We start from the raw sequence: 19,409 nt of genomic DNA, 5'->3' as shown, positions 1-19,409 counted from the left end.
GGCACCCCATGGACACGACGGCCCCGTGGGGCCCCAGGAACCGGGGCAGGGCCTGCAGGGCTGGGGGGCGCCTGGGGCGGATTTTGGGGTTCAGGGATGGATTCTGGGGTTCCCGGATTTCATTGGTTCCAGGCTGGGTTTTGAGGGTTGGATTTTGGGGGTTCCAGGTTGGATTTTTGGGGTTCCAGGTTGGATTTTTGGGGTTCCTGGGATGGATTTCAGGGTTCCAGGTGTCTCTACGTTTCACGTTGGATTTTATTGGTTCCAGGTTGGAATTTGGGCGTTCCTGGGATGGATTTTTGGGGTTCCCCGGTTCAATTTTGGGGTTCCCAAATTTCAGGGTTTCGGGTTCGCTTTCGAGGTTTCCAGGATGGATTTTGGGTTCCAGGTTGGATTTTGGGGTTCCAGGTTTGACAGGTCCAACGTTGGACATTATTGGTTCCAGGACGGATCTCCAGGGTTTCGGGTTGGATTTTGGGGTTTCCAGGCTGGATTTTCGAGATTTTACACTGGATTTTGGGGTTTCTGGGTGAAATTTTGGGGTTTCCACGTCGGATTTTCACTTTTCCTCACTTCCACTCCCCATCCCCACCACCTTGAGGGCGAAGTCGAGCGCGAGGGCGCTGTGGGTCAGGCACCCCATGGACACGACGTCCACGTGGGGCCCCAGGAAGCTGCCCAGGCTCTCCAGGCCGATGCCCCCGCTTGCCTCCACCAGCACCCGCGGGTGCGCGGCCTTGACGCGCGCGGCCGCCGCGTGCAGCTCCTGGAAACGGGGGGAAAACGTCAAAAAACCCAAAATTTGGGGTTCATTGGATGAGTGGGGGTCTGGTTCATTGGGGTTGGGCGGGATTCGAACCCAAAATTGGGGTGTCCCTGCTCAAATTTGGGTTTCCCCATAAAAATTCCCACAAATCCGGGGATTAGTCCACCCAAAATTGGGGTGTCCACCCCCAAATTCCCCTTAAAGCAGAAACACCAAAAAAATTGGCATTTTTTTTTTTTTTTTTTTTTTTCACCCAAAAATTTGGGGTCTCTCCCACCCAGAAAAATCCCAAATTTGGGGGTTTCCAACCCAAAATTTGCCCAGTTTGGGTCCCCAGAAAAAATGATCAATTTTGGGATTGTTCCACTTAAAATTGGGTGTTCAAAATTGGGGTGCCCACGCCCAAATCCCCTTCAAACCAGAAACCCCAAAAATTCGGGGTTTGCAACCCAAAACCTGCCCAGTTTCGGTCCCACTTCTTGGGTTTATCCCAATTTCTTTTTGCTTATTTCCCCATTTTTTTGGGTTTTTCCCATCTTTGGGGGTTTATCCCATTTCAAAGAGTCCACAGCCCCATTTTTGGGTTTTTCTTCCTATTTTTTGGGGTTTGTCTCCATTTTTGGGGGTTTCCCCAGATTTTTGGGGGGTTTATCTCAATTTTTTGGGGTTTTTTTCCCCATTTTTTAGGGTTCATTCCTTTTTATTTGTTTGTTTGTTTTTCCCATTTTTGGGGTTTCATCCCAATTTTTGGGGCTTATCCAAATTTTTGCAGCATGTCCTCATTTTTTGGGTTTTTTTCCTTTTTTTTGTTTTTATTCCCATGTTTTTTTATTTTTTCCCACTGTTTGGTTTGGGTTTTTCCATTTTTCTGGGGTTTTCCCTCATTTTTTGTGGTTTTTCCCCATTTTTTTGGAATAATGCCATTTTTTGGACTTTATCCCTATTTTTGGTGTTTATCCCCATTTTGGGGGCTTTTATCCCATTTTTTGGAGTTTTACCCCCATTTTGCGGGTTTTATCCCAATTTTTTGGCATTTATTCCATTTTTTTGGGTTTTTTCTCAATGTTTGGACTTTACCCCAGTTTTTTGGCGGGTTCATCCCCCCTTTTTGGGATTTTTTCCTCATTTTTTGGGGGTTTTCCACCTTTTTTTTTGTCAATTCCCCATTTTTGGGGTTTATCCCAAATTTTTTCAGATCTGCCCCCCCCCCTTTTTTTGGGGGGGGGATTTATCCAAATATTTTTTGATTTTTCCCATTTTTATGGGTTTCTCCCCATTTTTGGAGTTTATCCGAGTGCAGATCCCGGTAAAGGGGGACAATGTCAGTGAACCCAAAATTTGGGGTTCGGTTCATTGGGGTTGGGCGGGATTTGAACCAAAATTGGGGTGTCCCTGCTCAAATTTGGGTTTTTCCCATAAAAATCCCCACAAATCCGGGAATTGTTCCACCCAAAACTGGGGTGTCCCTGCTCAAATTTGGGTTTTTCCCATAAAAATCTCCACAAATTTGGGGAGTGTTCCACCCAAAATTGGGGTGTCCCTGCTCAAATTTGGGTTTTCCCCATAAAAATCTCCACAAATTTGGGGATTTGAACCCAAAATTGGGGTGTCCACCCCAAATTCCCCTTAAACCAGAAACACCAAAAATTTGGGATTTTCCACCCAAAATTTGGGGTCCGACCCACCAAGAAAAACCCCAAAATTTGGGATTTTCAACCCAAAATTTGCCCAATTTGGGTCCCTAAAAAATTTATCAATTCTGGGATTATTTGACCCCCCCCCAAAAAACCCGATTTTTTGCAGTTATCTCCCCCAAAATTTCACCGTTCTTCCCCAAATTTTCGCTGTTTTTCCCCAAATTTTCACCTTTTTCTCCCAAATTTTCACCTTTTCCCCCCAAAATTTCGATTTTCAGGGTTCCCGAATTTTGGGGCTCCCCCATGGGCTCAGAGCTCAAATCTCCACCACTCCCACCCCGATTTTGCGCCATTTTTTTGAGTTTCTCCCCCAAAATTTCACCTTTTTTCCCCAAAATTTCACCTTTTTTCCCAAATTTTCACTGTTTTTTCCCAAACTTTCACCTTTTTCCTCCCGAAATTCCACCTTTTCTCCCCCAAAATTTCGATTTTCAGAGTTCCCCAATTTTGGGGCTCCCCCGTGGGCTCAGAGCTCAAATCTCCACCACCCCCACCCCAATTTTGGGCCGATTTTTTTGAGTTTTTCCCCCAAATTTTCACTGTTTTTCCCCAAATTTTCACCTTTTATCCCCCAAATTTCCCCTCTTTCCCCCAAAATTTCAATTTTCGGGGTCCCCAGATATTTTGAGGCTCCCCTGTGGGCTCAGAGCTCAAATCTCCGCCACCCCCACCCCAATTCTGGGCACATTTTTGGGGTTTTCTCCCCAAATTTTTGCCTTTTTTCCCCAAATTTTCATCGTTTTTCCCCAAATTTTCACCTTTTCCCCCCAAATTTTCACCTTTTATCCCCAAAATTTCACCTTTTCTCCCCCAAAATTTCCATTTTCGGGGTTCCCGAATTTTGGGGCTCCCTCGTGGGCTCAGAGCTCAAATCTCTGCTACCCCCACCCCAATTCTGGGCACATTTTTGGGGTTTTCTCCCCCAGATTTTCACCTTTTTTTCCCAAATTTTCGCCGTTTTCCCCAAATTTTCACCTTTTTTTCCCAAATTTTCACCTTTTCCCCCCAAAATTTCGATTTTCAGAGTTCCCGAATTTTGGGGCTCCCCTGTGGGCTCAGAGCTCAAATCTCCACCACCCCCACCCCGATTTTGCGCCATTTTTTGTGTTTCTCCCCAAAATTTCACCTTTTTTCCCCAAAATTTCGATTTTTGGGGTTCCCCGATGTTTTGGGGCTGCCCCGTGGGCTCAGAGCTCAAATCTCTGCCACCCTCACCCCAATTCTGGGCACAGTTTTTTGAGTTTCTCCCCCAAATTTTTGCTTTTTCCCCAAATTTTCACCGTTTTTTCCCCAAATTTTCGCCGTTTTTCCCAAATTTTCGCCATTTTTCCCCCCAAAATTTTGATTTTCGGGGTTCCCTGATGTTTTGGGGCTCACCTCTGGGCTCAGGTTGTCGAGCAGGACGACATCGGCCCCGGCCTTGGCCGCCTCCAGCGCCTGCTCGGCGCTCGCGCACTCCACGCCCAATTTCCGCGTGAAGCCCCCGGCCTGGCGCGCCTCCACAATCAGCTGTGGGACCCCAAAATAAACCCAAAAATTAGGGATTTGCCCCCAAAATTTGGTTTTCTCTATTAAAAATAATCCTCAAAAATTGGGGATTTCTACTCAAAATTTATCCCCAAAAATTTGGAAATTAATCCCCAAAAATTGGGAATTCTTACTCAAAATTAGTCCCCAAAAAATTGGGATTTTCCCCTCAGATTCATCCCCAAAAATTGAGAATTTGACTCCCAAATTAATACCCAAAAATTGGGGATTTCCACTCAAAATTTAAACCCAAAAATTTGGAAATTAATCCCCAAAAATTTGGGTTTTTCTATTCAAAATTAATCCTCAAACATTGGGGATTTCTACTCGAAATTAATTTCCAAAAATTTGGAAATTAATCCTCAAAAATTGGGGATTTCTATTCAAAATTAATCCCCAAAAACTGGGGATTTCTACTCAAAATTTTTCCCCAAAAATTTGGAAATTAATCCTCAAAAATTGGGAATTTCCCACCCAAAAATTGGGAATTCCTACTCAAAATTAGTCCTCAAAAATTGGGATTTTCCCCTCAAATTCATCCCCAAAAATTCAGAAATTTATCCCCAAAAATTGGGAATTTGACTCCCAAATTAATACCCAAAAATTGGGGATTTCTACTCAAAAAATATCCGCAAAAATTGGGGATTTCTACTCAAAATTTATCCCCAAAAATTTGGAAATTAATCCCCAAAAATTGGGATTTTTTTCCCCAAATGAATCCCCAAAAATTGGGAATTTCCCACCCAAAAATTGGGAATTCCTCCTCAAAATTAGTCCCCAAAAATTGGGATTTTCCCCTCAAATTCATCCCCCAAAATTCAGAAATTAATCCCCAAAAATTGAGAATTTGACTCCCAAATTAATACCTAAAAATTGGGGATTTCTACTCAAAATTTAAACCCAAAAATTTGGAAATTAATCCCCAAAAATTTGGGGTTTCCTATTCAAAATTAATCCTCAAAAATTGGGGATTTCTACTCAAAATGAATCCCCAAAAATTGGGAATTTCTATTCAAAAAATTGGGAATTTCTACTCCAAATTAATCCGCAAAAATTGGGAATTTCCCTGTAAATTAATCCCCCAAAATTGGGAAATTCTACTCAATAAATAATCCCCCCAAAATGGGGAATTTTCCCCTCAAATTAATCTCAAAAAATTGGGGATTTTTCCCAAAATTAACCCCCAAAATTTCAGAAATTAATCCCCAAAAATCGGGAATTTCTACTCAAAATTTCCCCCCCCCCCAAAAAAAATTGGGATTTCTATTCAAAAAAATTGGGAATTTTCACCCCCAAAATTGGGATTTTTTCCACCAAAATTATCCCCAAAAATTGGGAATTTCTACTCAAAAATTGGCAATTTTCCAGCAAAATTAATCCCCAAAAATTCAGAAATTATTCCCCCCAAATTGAGAATTTCTACGCAAAATTAATCCCAAAAATTGGGAATTTTTCCTCAAAATTAATCCCCAAATTTGAGAATTTCCCCCTAAATTAATCCCAAAAAATAGGATTTTCTACTCAAAATTAATCCAAAAAAATTGGGAATTCCTACTCAAAATTAATCCCCAAATTTGAGAATTTTCCCCCAAATTAATCCCCCAAAAATAGGATTTTCTACTCAAAATTAATTCCCTAAAAATTGGGAATTTCTACTCAAAAAATTGGGAATTCCTACTCAAAATTAATTCCCCAAAAATTGGGAATTTTTCCTCAAAATAAATCCCCAAATTTGAGAATTTCCCCCCAAATGAATCCCCAAAAATTGGGAATTTCTACTCAAAATTAATCCCCAAAAATTGGGATTTTCTACTCAAAATTAATCCAAAAAATTGGGAATTCCTACTCAAAATTAATTCCCCAAAAAATTGGGATTTTCTACTCAAAGTTAATCCCCAAAAATTGGGAATTCCTACTCAAAATTAATTCCCCAAAAAATTGGGAATTTTTCCTCAAAATTAATCCCCAAATTTGAGAATTGCCCCCTAAATTAATCCCCCCAAAATAGGATTTTCTACTCAAAATTAATCCAAAAAATTGGGAATTTCTACTCAAAATTAATTCCCAAAAATTGGGATTTTCTACTCAAAATTAATTCCCTAAAAATTGGGAATTTCTACTCGAAATTAATTCCCAAAAAATTGGGAATTTCCCCACAAAAATTGCAAATTTTCCCCGGAAAAATTGGCAATTTCCCCCCAAAATTAATCCCCAAAAATTTCCCCAAATTTGGGGTCCCCCCACACCCAAAACCCCCCAAATTTTGGGGTGCTCACCTTTGCCAGCGCTCTGGCATTGTCCCGATCCCCCACAAATTTGGCCCCAAATTTCCCCCATTTTTACCCCAAATTCGGGGTCCCCACAACTGGAACCCCCCAAATTTTGCCCCCAAATTTTGGGTTTCCCCACCCCATTTTCCACCCATTTTTTTTCCCATTTCTCCCCCATTTCCACCCAAATTTCCCCCATCTTACCCCAAATTTTTCCCCATTTTCCCCCCATTTCCCCCCCAAATTTGAGTGTCCCCACAACCAGAACCCCCCAAATTTTACCCCCAGATTTTGCCCCCATTTCCCCCCAAATTCGGGGTCTCCCCTCCTCATTTCAGCCCCTCTCCCCACAACTAAAACTGCCCCAATTCAAGGGTCCCCCCACTCATTTCCCCCCCAATTTCGGGGCTCCCCCACCCCAAAACCCCCCAAAATTCGGGGTGCTCACCCGTTTAACCCCTTGCTGTCCGCTGTCACTCTCTCTGTGATTGTCCCCCCAAATTTCCTCCCCATTTTCCACCCATTTTTCCCCCATTTCCACCCACATTTCGGGGTTCCCCCGACCCAAAATTTCGGGGTCCTTACCCGTTTAACCCCTTCGTGCCCGCCGCCCATCTCGGCCACGGCCCTGTGGTTGTCCTTGATGAGGCCGAACGCCCCCAGCCCCTCACGGTGCCCCTGCGCGCCGCCCACGCCCAGCGCGTACTTCTCGGCCGCCCTGAAGCCGGGCGTGCACTTGCGCGTCCCCGCCACGACCCCTCCCCAGTTTCGGCTCTCGGCGACGCCCCGGGCCCGGGCGGCCATGGAGGCCACGCCGCTGCAGCGGCCCAGGACGTTGAGGGCCGTGCGCTCGGCCAGGAGCAGCCCGGAAACGGGGCCGCGAACCTCGGCCAGCAGCGCCCGGCCCGGGCCCAGCCAGGAACCTTCGGGAACCTTCCAGAGCACGGAGCAGCCTGACACCGCGAAAACCGCCTCGGCGAACGGGCAGCCGGCCAGCACCCCGAAAAACGGGGGGGTTTTGGGGTTAAATGCGGGGGTTTCGGGGTTAAATCCGGCGGTTTTGGGGTTAAATGCGGGGGTTTCGGGGTTTTTGACAAGGATGTGGGCGCGGATCTCGGGGTTCCCCAGCGGCGCCACGGTGGGGTCGGGCCAGGGCGCGTCCTCGTCCAGCCAGGAGCGCGCCAGGGCCCGCAGGCGGTGCGGGGGAGGGGGGGGCGGCCAGGGGGTCCCCAAAAGGTTCGGGGGGTTCGGGGGTCCCGGGGGGTTCGGGGGCGCAGAGCCGGACATGGTGCGGAGAGACCTGGGGAGAGAGAAAGGGAATTAGGGGGAGGATATTGGGGTCCTTGGGGGGCATTTTGGGGGTCTTGGGGGGTCTCTGTGAGGATTTTGGGGGTCCCAGGAGGGTCCTTGAGGGGGTTTTGGGGTCCCCATTGGGATCTATGGGGAGATTTTTGGGTCTGGGGGCGATTTTGGGGGTCCCAGGAAGGTCCCGGAGGGGCTTTGGGGGTCTTAGGGAAAATTGGGAAAAAAGAGATTTGGAGACATTGGGGACACTGGGGGGACATTGGGGAAATTTGGGGGCAAATTGGGAAAAATGAGATTGGGGGGATTGGGGAAAAATTGGGGGAAAATTTGGAAAAATGAGATTTGGGGACATGGGGGACACTGCGGACATTGGGGGACATTGGGGGAAAAATTGGGGGAAAATTGGCGGGGGAAAATGGGGAAAAATGGGGAAAAAGAGATTTGGGGACATTGGAGAAAAAATGGGGAAAATTTGGGAAAAAATTGGGGGAAAATTGGTAAAAATGGGATAATTGGGGAAAATGAGATTTGGGGACATTGGGATCATTGGGGGAAAATGGGGGGAAATTGGGAAAAAAGAGATTTGGGGACATTGGGGACACTGGGGGGACATTGGGGAAATTTGGGGGCAAATTGGGAAAAATGAGATTGGGGGGATTGGGGAAAATGAGATTTGGGGACATTGGGATCATTGGGGGAAAATGGGGGGAAATTGGGAAAAAAGAGATTTGGGGACATTGGGGACACTGGGGGGACATTGGGGAAATTTGGGGGCAAATTGGGAAAAATGAGATTGGGGGGATTGGGGAAAAATTGGGGGAAAATTTGGAAAAATGAGATTTGGGGACATGGGGGACACTGCGGACATTGGGGGACATTGGGGGAAAATGGGGGAAAATTCGGAAAAAATGAGATTTGGGGACCTTGGTGACACTGGGGACATTCCAAGGCACTCCCTGAGCTGGTTGATTTCCCTTTATTTCAGGCACTGTCTGAGCTGGTTTGTTTCTTTATTTGTATTTACTATTTGTATTTACTATTATTACATATTAAATATATTAATATATGTGTTTTTAAACATATTATATTGTATAATATAATATAATATAATATAATATAATATAATATAATATAATATAATATAATATAATATAATATAATATAATATAATATAATATAATATAATATAATATAATATAATATAATATAATATAAAATAATATAATATAATATAATATATAATATAATATAATATAATATTATATTATATTATATTATATTATATTATAATATAATATAATATAAAATAATATAATATAATAATATAACATAATATAAAATAATATAATATGATATAATATAATATATAATATAATATAATATAATATTATATTATATTATATTATATTATATTATATTATATTATATTATTTTATATTATATTGTATTATATTATATTATATTATATTGTATTATATTATATTATATTATATTATATTATATTATATTATATTATATTATATTATATTATATTATATTATATTATATTATATTATATTGTATTATATTATATTATATTATATTGTATTATATTATATTATATTACATTATATTACATTAGATATATTACATTATATTATATTATATTATATTATATTATATTATATTATATTATATTATATTATATTATATTATATTATATTATATTATATTATATTATATTATATTATATTATATTATATTGTATTATATTATATTATATTGTATTATATTATATTATATTACATTATATTACATTAGATATATTACATTATATTATATTATATTATATTATATTATATTATATTATATTATATTATATTATATTATATTATATTATATTATATTATATTATATTATATTATATTATATTATATTACATTATATTATATTATAATACATTATATTATATTATATTATATTATATTATATTATATTATATTATATTATATTATATTATATTATATTATAATACATTATATTATATTATATTATATTATATTATATTATATTATATTATATTATATTATATTATATTGTATTGTATTATATTATATTATATTATATTATATTATATTATATTATATTATATTATATTATATTATATTATATTATATTATATTATATTATATTATATTATATTATATTGTATTATATTATATTGTATTATATTGTATTATATTATATTATATTACATTATATTACATTAGATATATTACATTATATATATTGTATTATATTATATTACATTATATTGTATTGTATTATATTATATTACATTATATTACATTAGATATATTACATTATATTATATTATATTATATTACATTATATTATATTATATTATATTATATTATATTATATTATATTATATTATATTATATTATATTATATTATATTATATTGTATTATATTATATTACATTATATTGTATTGTATTATATTATATTACATTATATTACATTAGATATATTACATTATATTATATTATATTATATTATATTACATTATATTATATTATATTATATTATATTATATTATATTATATTATATTATATTATATTATATTATATTATATTATATTATATTGTATTATATTGCAAAACTCGATTTTATTTCTGTTTTTCTTCAGAACTCGATTTTATTTCTGTTTTTCTTCAGATTCCAAATTCCAAATTCCATCCTGGGGCTGTGAATGCTCTGCAAACACAAAACCCAACAAACAGATTTGGGGTTGGGGCTGTGAATGCTCTGCAAACACAAAACCCCAACAAGGCTGTGAATGCTCTGCAAACACAAAACCGCTGTGAATGCTCTGCAAACACAAAACCCCAACAAACAAATTTTGGTTTTTCAGGGCATTTATGGCCCCGAGCAAAGGGCAAACCCAGCCCAGGGAGGAGAGGTTGGGAGAAAACCAATCCAGCAATAAAATCAATCGAAATCAATCAATCAATCGATAAAATCAATCAATCGATAAATTAAATCGAACAATAAAATCAATCCAGCAATAAAATCAATCGAAATAAATCAATCAGTCGATAAAATCAATCAATTGATACATTAAATCAAACAATAAAATCAATTAATCGATAAATTAAATCGAACAATAAAATCAATCGAACAATAAAATCAATCGATAAAATAAATCAATCAATAAAATCAATCAATCGATAAATAAATTGAACAATAAAATCAATCCAAACAATAAAATCAATCAATCGATAAATAAATTGAACAATAAAATCAATCCAAACAATAAAATCAATTGAACAATAAAATCAATCAAAATAAACAAATCAAACACTAAAATAAATCAATAAAATCAATCAAACAATAATTTCAATCAATCGAAAAATTGAATCGAACAATAAAATCAATCAAACAATAAAATCAATCGATAAATTGAATCGAACAATAAAGTCAATCCAACAATAAAATCAATCTAACAATAAAATAAATCAAACAATAAAATAAATCCATTAAATAAATCAAACAATAAAATAAATAAGTCAATAAATTAAATTGAGCAATCAAATCAATTCACACAATAAAATCAATCAAGCAATAAAATCAATCAATCAATCGATAAATTAAATCCAGCAATAAAATCAATCCAACAATAAAATCAATTGAAATAAATAAAACAAGCAATAAAATAAATCTATTAATTAAATCAAACAATAAAATAAATAAGTCAATAAATTGAATCGAAAAATAAAATCAATCCAAAAATAAAATCAATCAAACAATAAATTAAATTAAACAATAAAATCAATCAAGCAATGAAATAAACCAATCGATAAATCGAACAATAAAATCAATCCAACAATAAAATCTATTGAGCAATAACATCAATCGAAATAAATAAATCAAACAATAAAATAAATCGATTAAATCAATCAAATAATAAAATAAATCAGTCAATAAATTGAATCGAACAATAAAATCAATCCAAACAATAAAATCAATCGAACATTAAAATCAATCAAGCAATAAAATCAATCAATCGATAAATTAAATCCAACAATAAAATCAATCAAGCAATAAAATCAATCGAACAATAAAATCAATCGAGCAATAAAATCAATCAAAATCAATCAATCGAGCAATAAATTCAATTGAAATAAATAAATCAAACAATGAAATAAATCAATAAAATCAATCAATCAATAATTTAAATTAATCGATAAAATAAATCGAGCAGTAAAATCAATCCATCAATAAAACCAATCAATAAAATTAATCCAACAATCAAATCAATCAATCAATCAATAAAATCAATCCATCAATCAAACCAATCAATCAATCAAATCAATCCATCAATCAAACCACTCAATCAATCAATCAAACCAGTCAATCAATCAATAAAATCAATCCATCAATCAAACCATTCAGTCAATCAATCAAATCAATCAATCAATCAATAAAATCAATCCATCAATCAAAGCAATCAATCAATCAATCAATAAAATCACTCCACCAATCAAACCAATCAATCAATCAATCAAACCAACGGAACAATTCGGGGCCGGACCCCCCCCGGCGGGGCTCCTCCGCCCCTCCCCCCCCTCCATGATCTCATCGCTGTTGATGGAGAAAATTCCCAAATTCCCAAATTCCCAAACTCCCGAAATTCCTCGGCGGGGGCCGGGACACGCGATGGGCGGGGGGGGCACGGAGGGGACGAAAGGGGGAGGGGACAAAAGGGGGGGACATTGGGGACAATGGGGACATGGACAGGGACGGGGGCCGGACACGGGACAGGGACACGGGGGGGACATTGGTGGTCCCTCCCCACCCCCCCCAGTCCCCCCAGTCCCCCCAGTCCCCCCCAGTCCCCCCCAGTCCCCCCAGTCCCTCCCAGTTCCCCCCAGTCCCCCCCAGTTCCCCCCGCTGTTGTTGCGGCTGCCGGCGCTGTGAGTCACGGGCACGCCCGCACTGGGAGCGCTGGGAGGGGCAGCGCCGGGGCACTGGGAGCGCTGGGAGCACTGGGATGAGCCGAACTGGTGTCACTGGGAGCGCTGTGCTGTGTTACTGGTGTTACTGGGAGCGCTGGGATGTGTCACTGGTGTCACTGGGAGCGCTGGGATGTGTCAATGGTGTCACTGGGAGCGCTGGGATGAGCCGAACTGGTGTCACTGGGAGTGCTGGGATGTGTTACTGGTGTTACTGGGAGCACTGGGATGTGTTACTGGTGTCACTGGTGTCAGTGGGAGTGCTGGGATGTGTCACTGGTGTCACTGGGAGCACTGGGATGTGTCACTGGTGTCACTGGGAGCGCTGTGCTGTGTCACTGTGCTGTGTCACTGGTGTTTGGAAAAAGGCTCCCAATATTCCCAGTTACATTGTGCCTGGGCCAGTCTGACCCTCGCTGCCGGGCCAAAGGCAGCAACTGCGGTGTAACACCCCAGAGATACCTTGGCTTGCTGGTGGTTGCAGCTGGGCACTGAACAAGTCCAGGCTGGTTAGGAACCCCGTTTACCTCAGGAGGAATGGCTTCAGGCAATGGTGAAGAGAAAAAGGAGAGGATTCTGCTGGAGGGTTTAATGTCCAGAGGTTTATTCCATGGTTACAGAGGTCTGGATTTGAGGAACTGCTCCAACAGAATTCCGGCCGTGTGGTCTGATCACCTTTTTAAGCTCAGGTATAGGGGGAGGGGAGGTACAGGTGAGCCACCAACCAGGTGAGGAGGGGCAGGGTCTCAGGGGAAGATGACACCCAGAAAGGCCAATGACCTCTGGGCACAGGGGCATCCTTTGAACTTGACCAACCACACGACGCCTTGCTGGAATGTTAAGCCTGATTGACAGGACTCACTCAGCATGGGGGCAAGGGGGAAGGGAGAGAGGCATAGGCACACCTGGGGGGATGACCTGGAAGTCTAAAATGGGACATTACAGCACACCACATTACCCGGTAGTACAAAACCCGTCCACATCGTTTTAAGCCAAGTACCTGAGGAGCATGCATGGTTGTCAGTCATGGATTTAAAGGATGTCTTCTGGGTGTGTCCCCTGGCTGAAGAATGCCAGAACTGGTTTGCCTTTGAATGGGAGGACATTGAAAAGAAAAGAAAACAGCAACGAAGGTGGACAGGTCTTCCCCAGGGGTTTAGAGAATCCCCGAAACTCTTTGGCAAGCTCTAGAAGAAATCCTAGAACAGTTTAAACCTGAGAGTGGGGTACATATTTTACTATATGTTTATGATTTACTTGCATCAGAGGGAGAACAAGACAATGTTAAAAGTTCTAGCATAGAGTTCCTAAATTTCTTAGGGGAAAAAGGCCTAAAAGTATCACAAAAGAAACTGCAATTTGTGAAACAAGAAATAACATATCTAGGACATATAATGGGCCAAGGGTATAAAAGGTGAAGCCCCAAGAGAATTTTGGGAATTCTGTCCATCCCTGCCCCAAAGACCAAAAGAGACGTTAGACAATTACTAGGTTTGTTTGGGCATTGCAGATTATGGCTTGATCAGTATAATAAGAGAATTTAATTTCCATATGGCAAATTGAATGAATCAGAGCCTGTAACCTGGACCTCAAATGACAAGAACACCTTCGGAATCTGAAAATTAAATTGTCCCCTGCCCCTGTACTGAGCCTATCAGACCTTATAAAGAACTTTGACCTATTGGTAAACGTGGAAGAGGGGACAGCTTGCGGAGTCCTTACACGGGATTGGGGAGGATGCAGGAAGCGGTCGCATCTCTCTCCAAGTCACCAGATCCAGTAGCCAGAGGGTGGCCAGCCTGTGTGCACGTGATAGAGGCGACAGCCACCCCAATAGAAGACACACAGAAACTAACCTGAAAGGGGAAGATCCGGGTTCATACCCCACACAATGTCAAAGATGTTTTAAGTCACAAGGCCCCTCAGGGGCTAACCAACTCCCAAATACTAAACCATGAAGTCATCCTAATAAGTACCAAGGGCCTCGAATTAGTCACTTCAAAATGTTTAAATCCAGCCCAGTTCCTCACAGGAGAGCTGTTAACAGACCTGGAGCATGATTGTTTAGAAATTATTGAAATGCAGACTAAAGTGAGAGAAGATTTAGAAAAAGGGCTGCTCCCATATGGGAGAATTTTATTTACAGATGGATCATCACAAATGGGAGCCAGTAAACGGGTCTCAGGGTATGCAATCATAGATGGGCAGAACATGCAAGTTGAGGAAATGGGAAAGCTACCCTCAAATTGATCTGCCCAGTGCTGTGAAATCTATGCCCTGAAGAGAGGGCTAGATTTACTAGAAAAAGATAAAAGAACAATCTATACCGACTCCTGGTATGTATTCGGAATTGTCCATACATTTGGAAAAATATGGGAAGAATGGAGATACCTAAATTCTAAAGGCAAAACTTAAATACATGAAGAGCTAATAAAATTAGTACTAGAGTCCCTAAGGAAACCAATAGAGATAGCCAAATGTCACATAAAAGGACATCAAAAAGGGGATATCCTTAAAATGAAAGGAAATTGATTAGCTGATTATGTAGCAAAAGAAGTAGCCTTGGACCAAGATAGACCAGTTAAAATTCTTAAGATAGAAGGAACACCTAGTAGAGAAAGAAAAGAGGAAAGACCCATCTTTGACGAGAAAGAATTAAGTGAGTTAGAAAAGATGAGAGGACAGCAAAAAGAAAATGGAGAATGATGGACCCCTGATGGACGGCAAATTTTAAATAAAGCTCTAGCCCGAAAGGTGATGACAGAGTTATATGAGTTGACCCATTGGGGAATACAAGGATTATGTGACCCCTTTCCAAGGGATCATATGTGCATGGGAGTACATACCATAGCAAAGGCAGTTACCAAGGGATGTTTAACTTGCCAACAAATTAATCAGAAAGTAATGAGAAGAGTACTGTCTGATCTGGGGGAAGAGAGTTGTCCTTGCGGAGGTTCCAAAGCGTGCAGGTAGACATCACAGAAATGTCCCCTGTCCAGGGATACAGACACTTATTAGTGACCGTGGATCACCTCAGCCATTGGGTAGAGGCGTTCCTGACCAAAACAGAGACAGCCCAAGCAGCCACAAAAGCAATCCTTGAAAACATCATTCCCCAATATGGGTTGATAAATAATGTTGATTCTGACCGAGGTCCAAATTTTGCTGCCAAAGTTTTACAACAAGTTGTTGAAGCCCTGGGAATGAAATGGAGGTTGCACAACCCATTGGCATCCCCAGAGCTCCAGAAGAGTAGAAAGGATGAATAAAACCATCAAAAACACGTTAACTACATTAGTTACAGAAACCCAGATGAATTGGCTTAAATGTCTACCCTTAGCACTGTTACAAATAAGAACAAGGCCTCAAACAGGTATAAGAGTCTCACCTTATGAAATGATGTTAGGACTCCCCTTCTTGACAACCCTGTATGGCACGGGAATTTATCCAGAAGGAGAGACAGCCACACAAAAATAGGTAAAGGCCATAGGAAGGAGATTCAAAGATCTTAGGAAAAAGGGCTATGTCCTTCAAACCTCTCCCTTAGACACTAAGGGACATAGCATCAATCCAGGGGACTGGGTGTTAGTTAAATCATGGAACTCTGCACCTTTAACCTCTAAGTTTGAAGGTCATTTTCAGGTCCTACTCACCACCAATACAGCCATACAACCCAAGAGAAGGGGTGGACACATATAACCCAGACTAAAGGACCTGCACCACCTCCCACTGAAGAGTCAAAACCAACCACATCCCCTACTAAGTCTTCTAATGAATGGGTTGTGACTAATCACTCAGACAATCTAAAGCTAACCCTCCAGAGGAGACCTAAAGACTATTGGAGACTGTCTATAGTCAAAAACTTGTTAAGAACTGTTTAAATAATCAAAACTTGTTAAGAACTGTTAAAAATTGCAGTTAATGTTATTTATATTTTACTTCTGAGTTTGAAAAGTAGATACTTTCCTGTTGCATGTATTATTAGTTAGTGTTTATTAAAGAATGAAGAATTTTTTGTTTGCGTTGGAGCCTTTGTTTGTTTCGGCGTATGTTATGATTTTGTAGGATTAGGCATAAGGTGTATTATGATTTTGTAGGATTAGCATAAAATCATACTATTATTTTGTAGGGTTAGGCATAAGAGTAAATACCTTGTTATTTGTTTGGTGTGAGTGTTTTATCTATAATTTTGGATACCGAAAATTCTTAAAGTCATCTGACCATTGAGTTCAAGGTTTTTAGATGAATATTTTTGTGTTAAAAAGTTAAAATACCCCAGTTTACTCCAATCTTAGTGTATAAAGTAATCTCCTAAAGAACATCCCTCAGGGCAAAAATAAATTAGTAAAGAAAAGTCAAATGTGTTGACACTGAGAGAATAAAAACTCTGTGCTAAAACCAACGAGCTCTTCCATAGGAGAAAAGCATAACCAGGAGGCAAGGCTGGGTGAGTCTACATTCCGCCTAAAACCAGCCACTCCAATCACTGGGTGCAGCTCAGTAGTTGTAGAGTTTAGGGGAATGCCTCATACCAGACTCCTGGGAATGCTCTTACTGATCTTACTTGTTTAACATCACACTGGGAAGTCAGAAGAGCCCATGTGCTCAATGTTACCACCCCCTTTACAGAGGGGAAGAAACCATATCTTTAATACGAGTACATACAAATTTAAACCTAAACTGTGTCAACCTCTCTCTGTTAGCAACCTGTCAAGGGCACGGGAAGACTTATTGGATTTCACAAAATATAGAATGACTGCAATGACTGCCTGGGGAGCGTCCTATAGGAGATGCTTGGCTTTGCTTTGAACGTAAGTCCAATCAAAAAGGCACAGCAGACTTAATAAAAGAGAAAGAAGTAACAACATCAGTAAATGAGAAAGAAGACGTAGAAACATCTCGTGGGAAAAACTTGTTCATAGATTTAGTGGAAAAGATCAGTAAAGAGTTACATTTAACTAATTGCTGGATCTGTGGAAATACACAAATGGCCAAAGTCCGGCCTTGGGAAGGGATCAGCTAAAGACCAATAGAAATCTTAAAATGGACACAAACAAGAAAAAAAGTACCAGCTATTGGACAAATAGGAAAAGAATGGTGGGAATTAAAGTCTAAAATAATTGGAGAAGAGCAGTGTATATCAAGGAAAGGGATAATGTATAAATTTATAAAACCCCATAGGAGAAATGGCCTGTAAGAGATATTTAGAAATAAAATATCCAGTACCTGGGTAGGTCCCTAGAGAACCCAATAAATACTGGAAGTATTATTAATTATTTATATACTGGAAGTATTATTTACTATTTATATACTGGAAGTAGTATTTACTAAATTAGAAATAATAAAATTATTCGTTTATTAAAATATTATTGATTAAATAATAATACGTAATATTACCTTATTAAAACAATAATTATTTTAATAGTAAAAAATAACAATATATATTACACAACATATTAATAAAATATATTATTAATAATTAATATAATATATTATATATTTTTTAGTATATATATATTAATTAATATTATATTACCATACATTATTATAATATTATATATTATTATAATATTGAAATAATAATTAATAGTATAAAACTAAAATATATAATTATTAATAATGAATATAATATATATTATATGCTTTATAATATTATATAGTGTAGTATAACATAATAAATAATAAATAATAAATAATAAATAATAAATAATAAATAATAAATAATAAATAATTTAAACTATAATATATATAGTTTATATATATAATATATAATATATAATATATAATTTATAATATATAATATATAATATATAATATATAATATATAATATATAATATATAATATATAATATATTATATATTATATATTATATATTATATATTATATATTATACATAATGTATTATATATTATGTATTATATATTATATGTTATATATTATTTATTATAAATTATTTATTATGTTAATATAATATATTATATATTATATAATATATAGAAATATAATAGTATATATTATATTGTAATTTATTATATATATTATTTTATTATTTTCTTTATTATTATTTCATTACTATTATTATTATTATTATTATTATTATTATTATTATTATTATTATTATTATTATTATTATTATTATTATTATTATTACTACTATTTTAAAAATAATAGATACTGAAAATCCATTGGGAAGAATGAAACGGTGTGTCCCTACCAAGAAGGAAAAGGAATAAATCAAGGAATAAATCAAGGAATAAACCCATTCTGGGGAGTGAGAGAAATAGCCAAATACTGGGAATTTCCAATGACTATCAGTGATGCTTCTTGGAAAGCTCCAGAAAACCTGGTTTGGATATGTGGGAATGTGGCTTACACTGAATTACCCGGGGAGTGGAGCAGCACTTGCACTATCGGAATTATTAAACCGTCATTTTTCTTACTCCCAAAAGAGCTTGGATTGAACCTAGGGGTCCCAGTATGCGATTATTTCAACAAATCTAGCTGACCAAAAAGAAACTTAATTGAAATTGGAGGAACACAGACATGGAACACCCAGGAAATAATTTGCACTTATGGACCGGCAACCTGGGCTCAAGATGGGTCCTGGGGACACCGGACCCCAATTTATACAGGGTTAAATCGGATTCTGAGATTACAGGCAGTGCTCGAGATGGTATTGAAACGAACCTCTCTAGCTTTAGACCACATAAATGACCAACTATCCCAGACTAGAACTGCGGTGTATCAAATCAGACTAGCAGTAGATTATTTATTATTTGTGGAAAATTTAACTCCCCCAGTGCTGCTTAGAAATGGATGACTGCAGTGAAGTCATTAGAAATATCT

General features: G+C 38.0%; 1 protein-coding gene across 1 annotated transcript in view; it reads right to left on the bottom strand.

Annotated features, from left to right (window-relative positions):
- Nucleotides 1-387: 387 nt before the first annotated feature.
- Nucleotides 388-19,409, bottom strand: part of LOC134414007 (nicotinate-nucleotide pyrophosphorylase [carboxylating]-like) — a 71,493-nt gene continuing 52,471 nt past the window's right edge. The window contains exons 4-6 of the mRNA XM_063148007.1: nt 6,855-7,479; nt 3,841-3,972; nt 388-766 (exon numbers count right to left, since the gene is read on the bottom strand). Coding sequence (XP_063004077.1) covers nt 560-766; nt 3,841-3,972; nt 6,855-7,479 — 964 coding nt within the window. The 3' untranslated portion in view covers nt 388-559. The remainder of the gene's footprint in view (nt 767-3,840; nt 3,973-6,854; nt 7,480-19,409) is intronic.

Source organism: Melospiza melodia, unplaced genomic scaffold (assembly GCF_035770615.1).
Source record: "Melospiza melodia melodia isolate bMelMel2 unplaced genomic scaffold, bMelMel2.pri scaffold_88, whole genome shotgun sequence".
NCBI lineage: Eukaryota > Metazoa > Chordata > Aves > Passeriformes > Passerellidae > Melospiza > Melospiza melodia.
The sequence above is the reverse complement of the archived record's forward strand: the minus strand, read 5'-3'. Positions and strand labels throughout refer to the sequence as shown.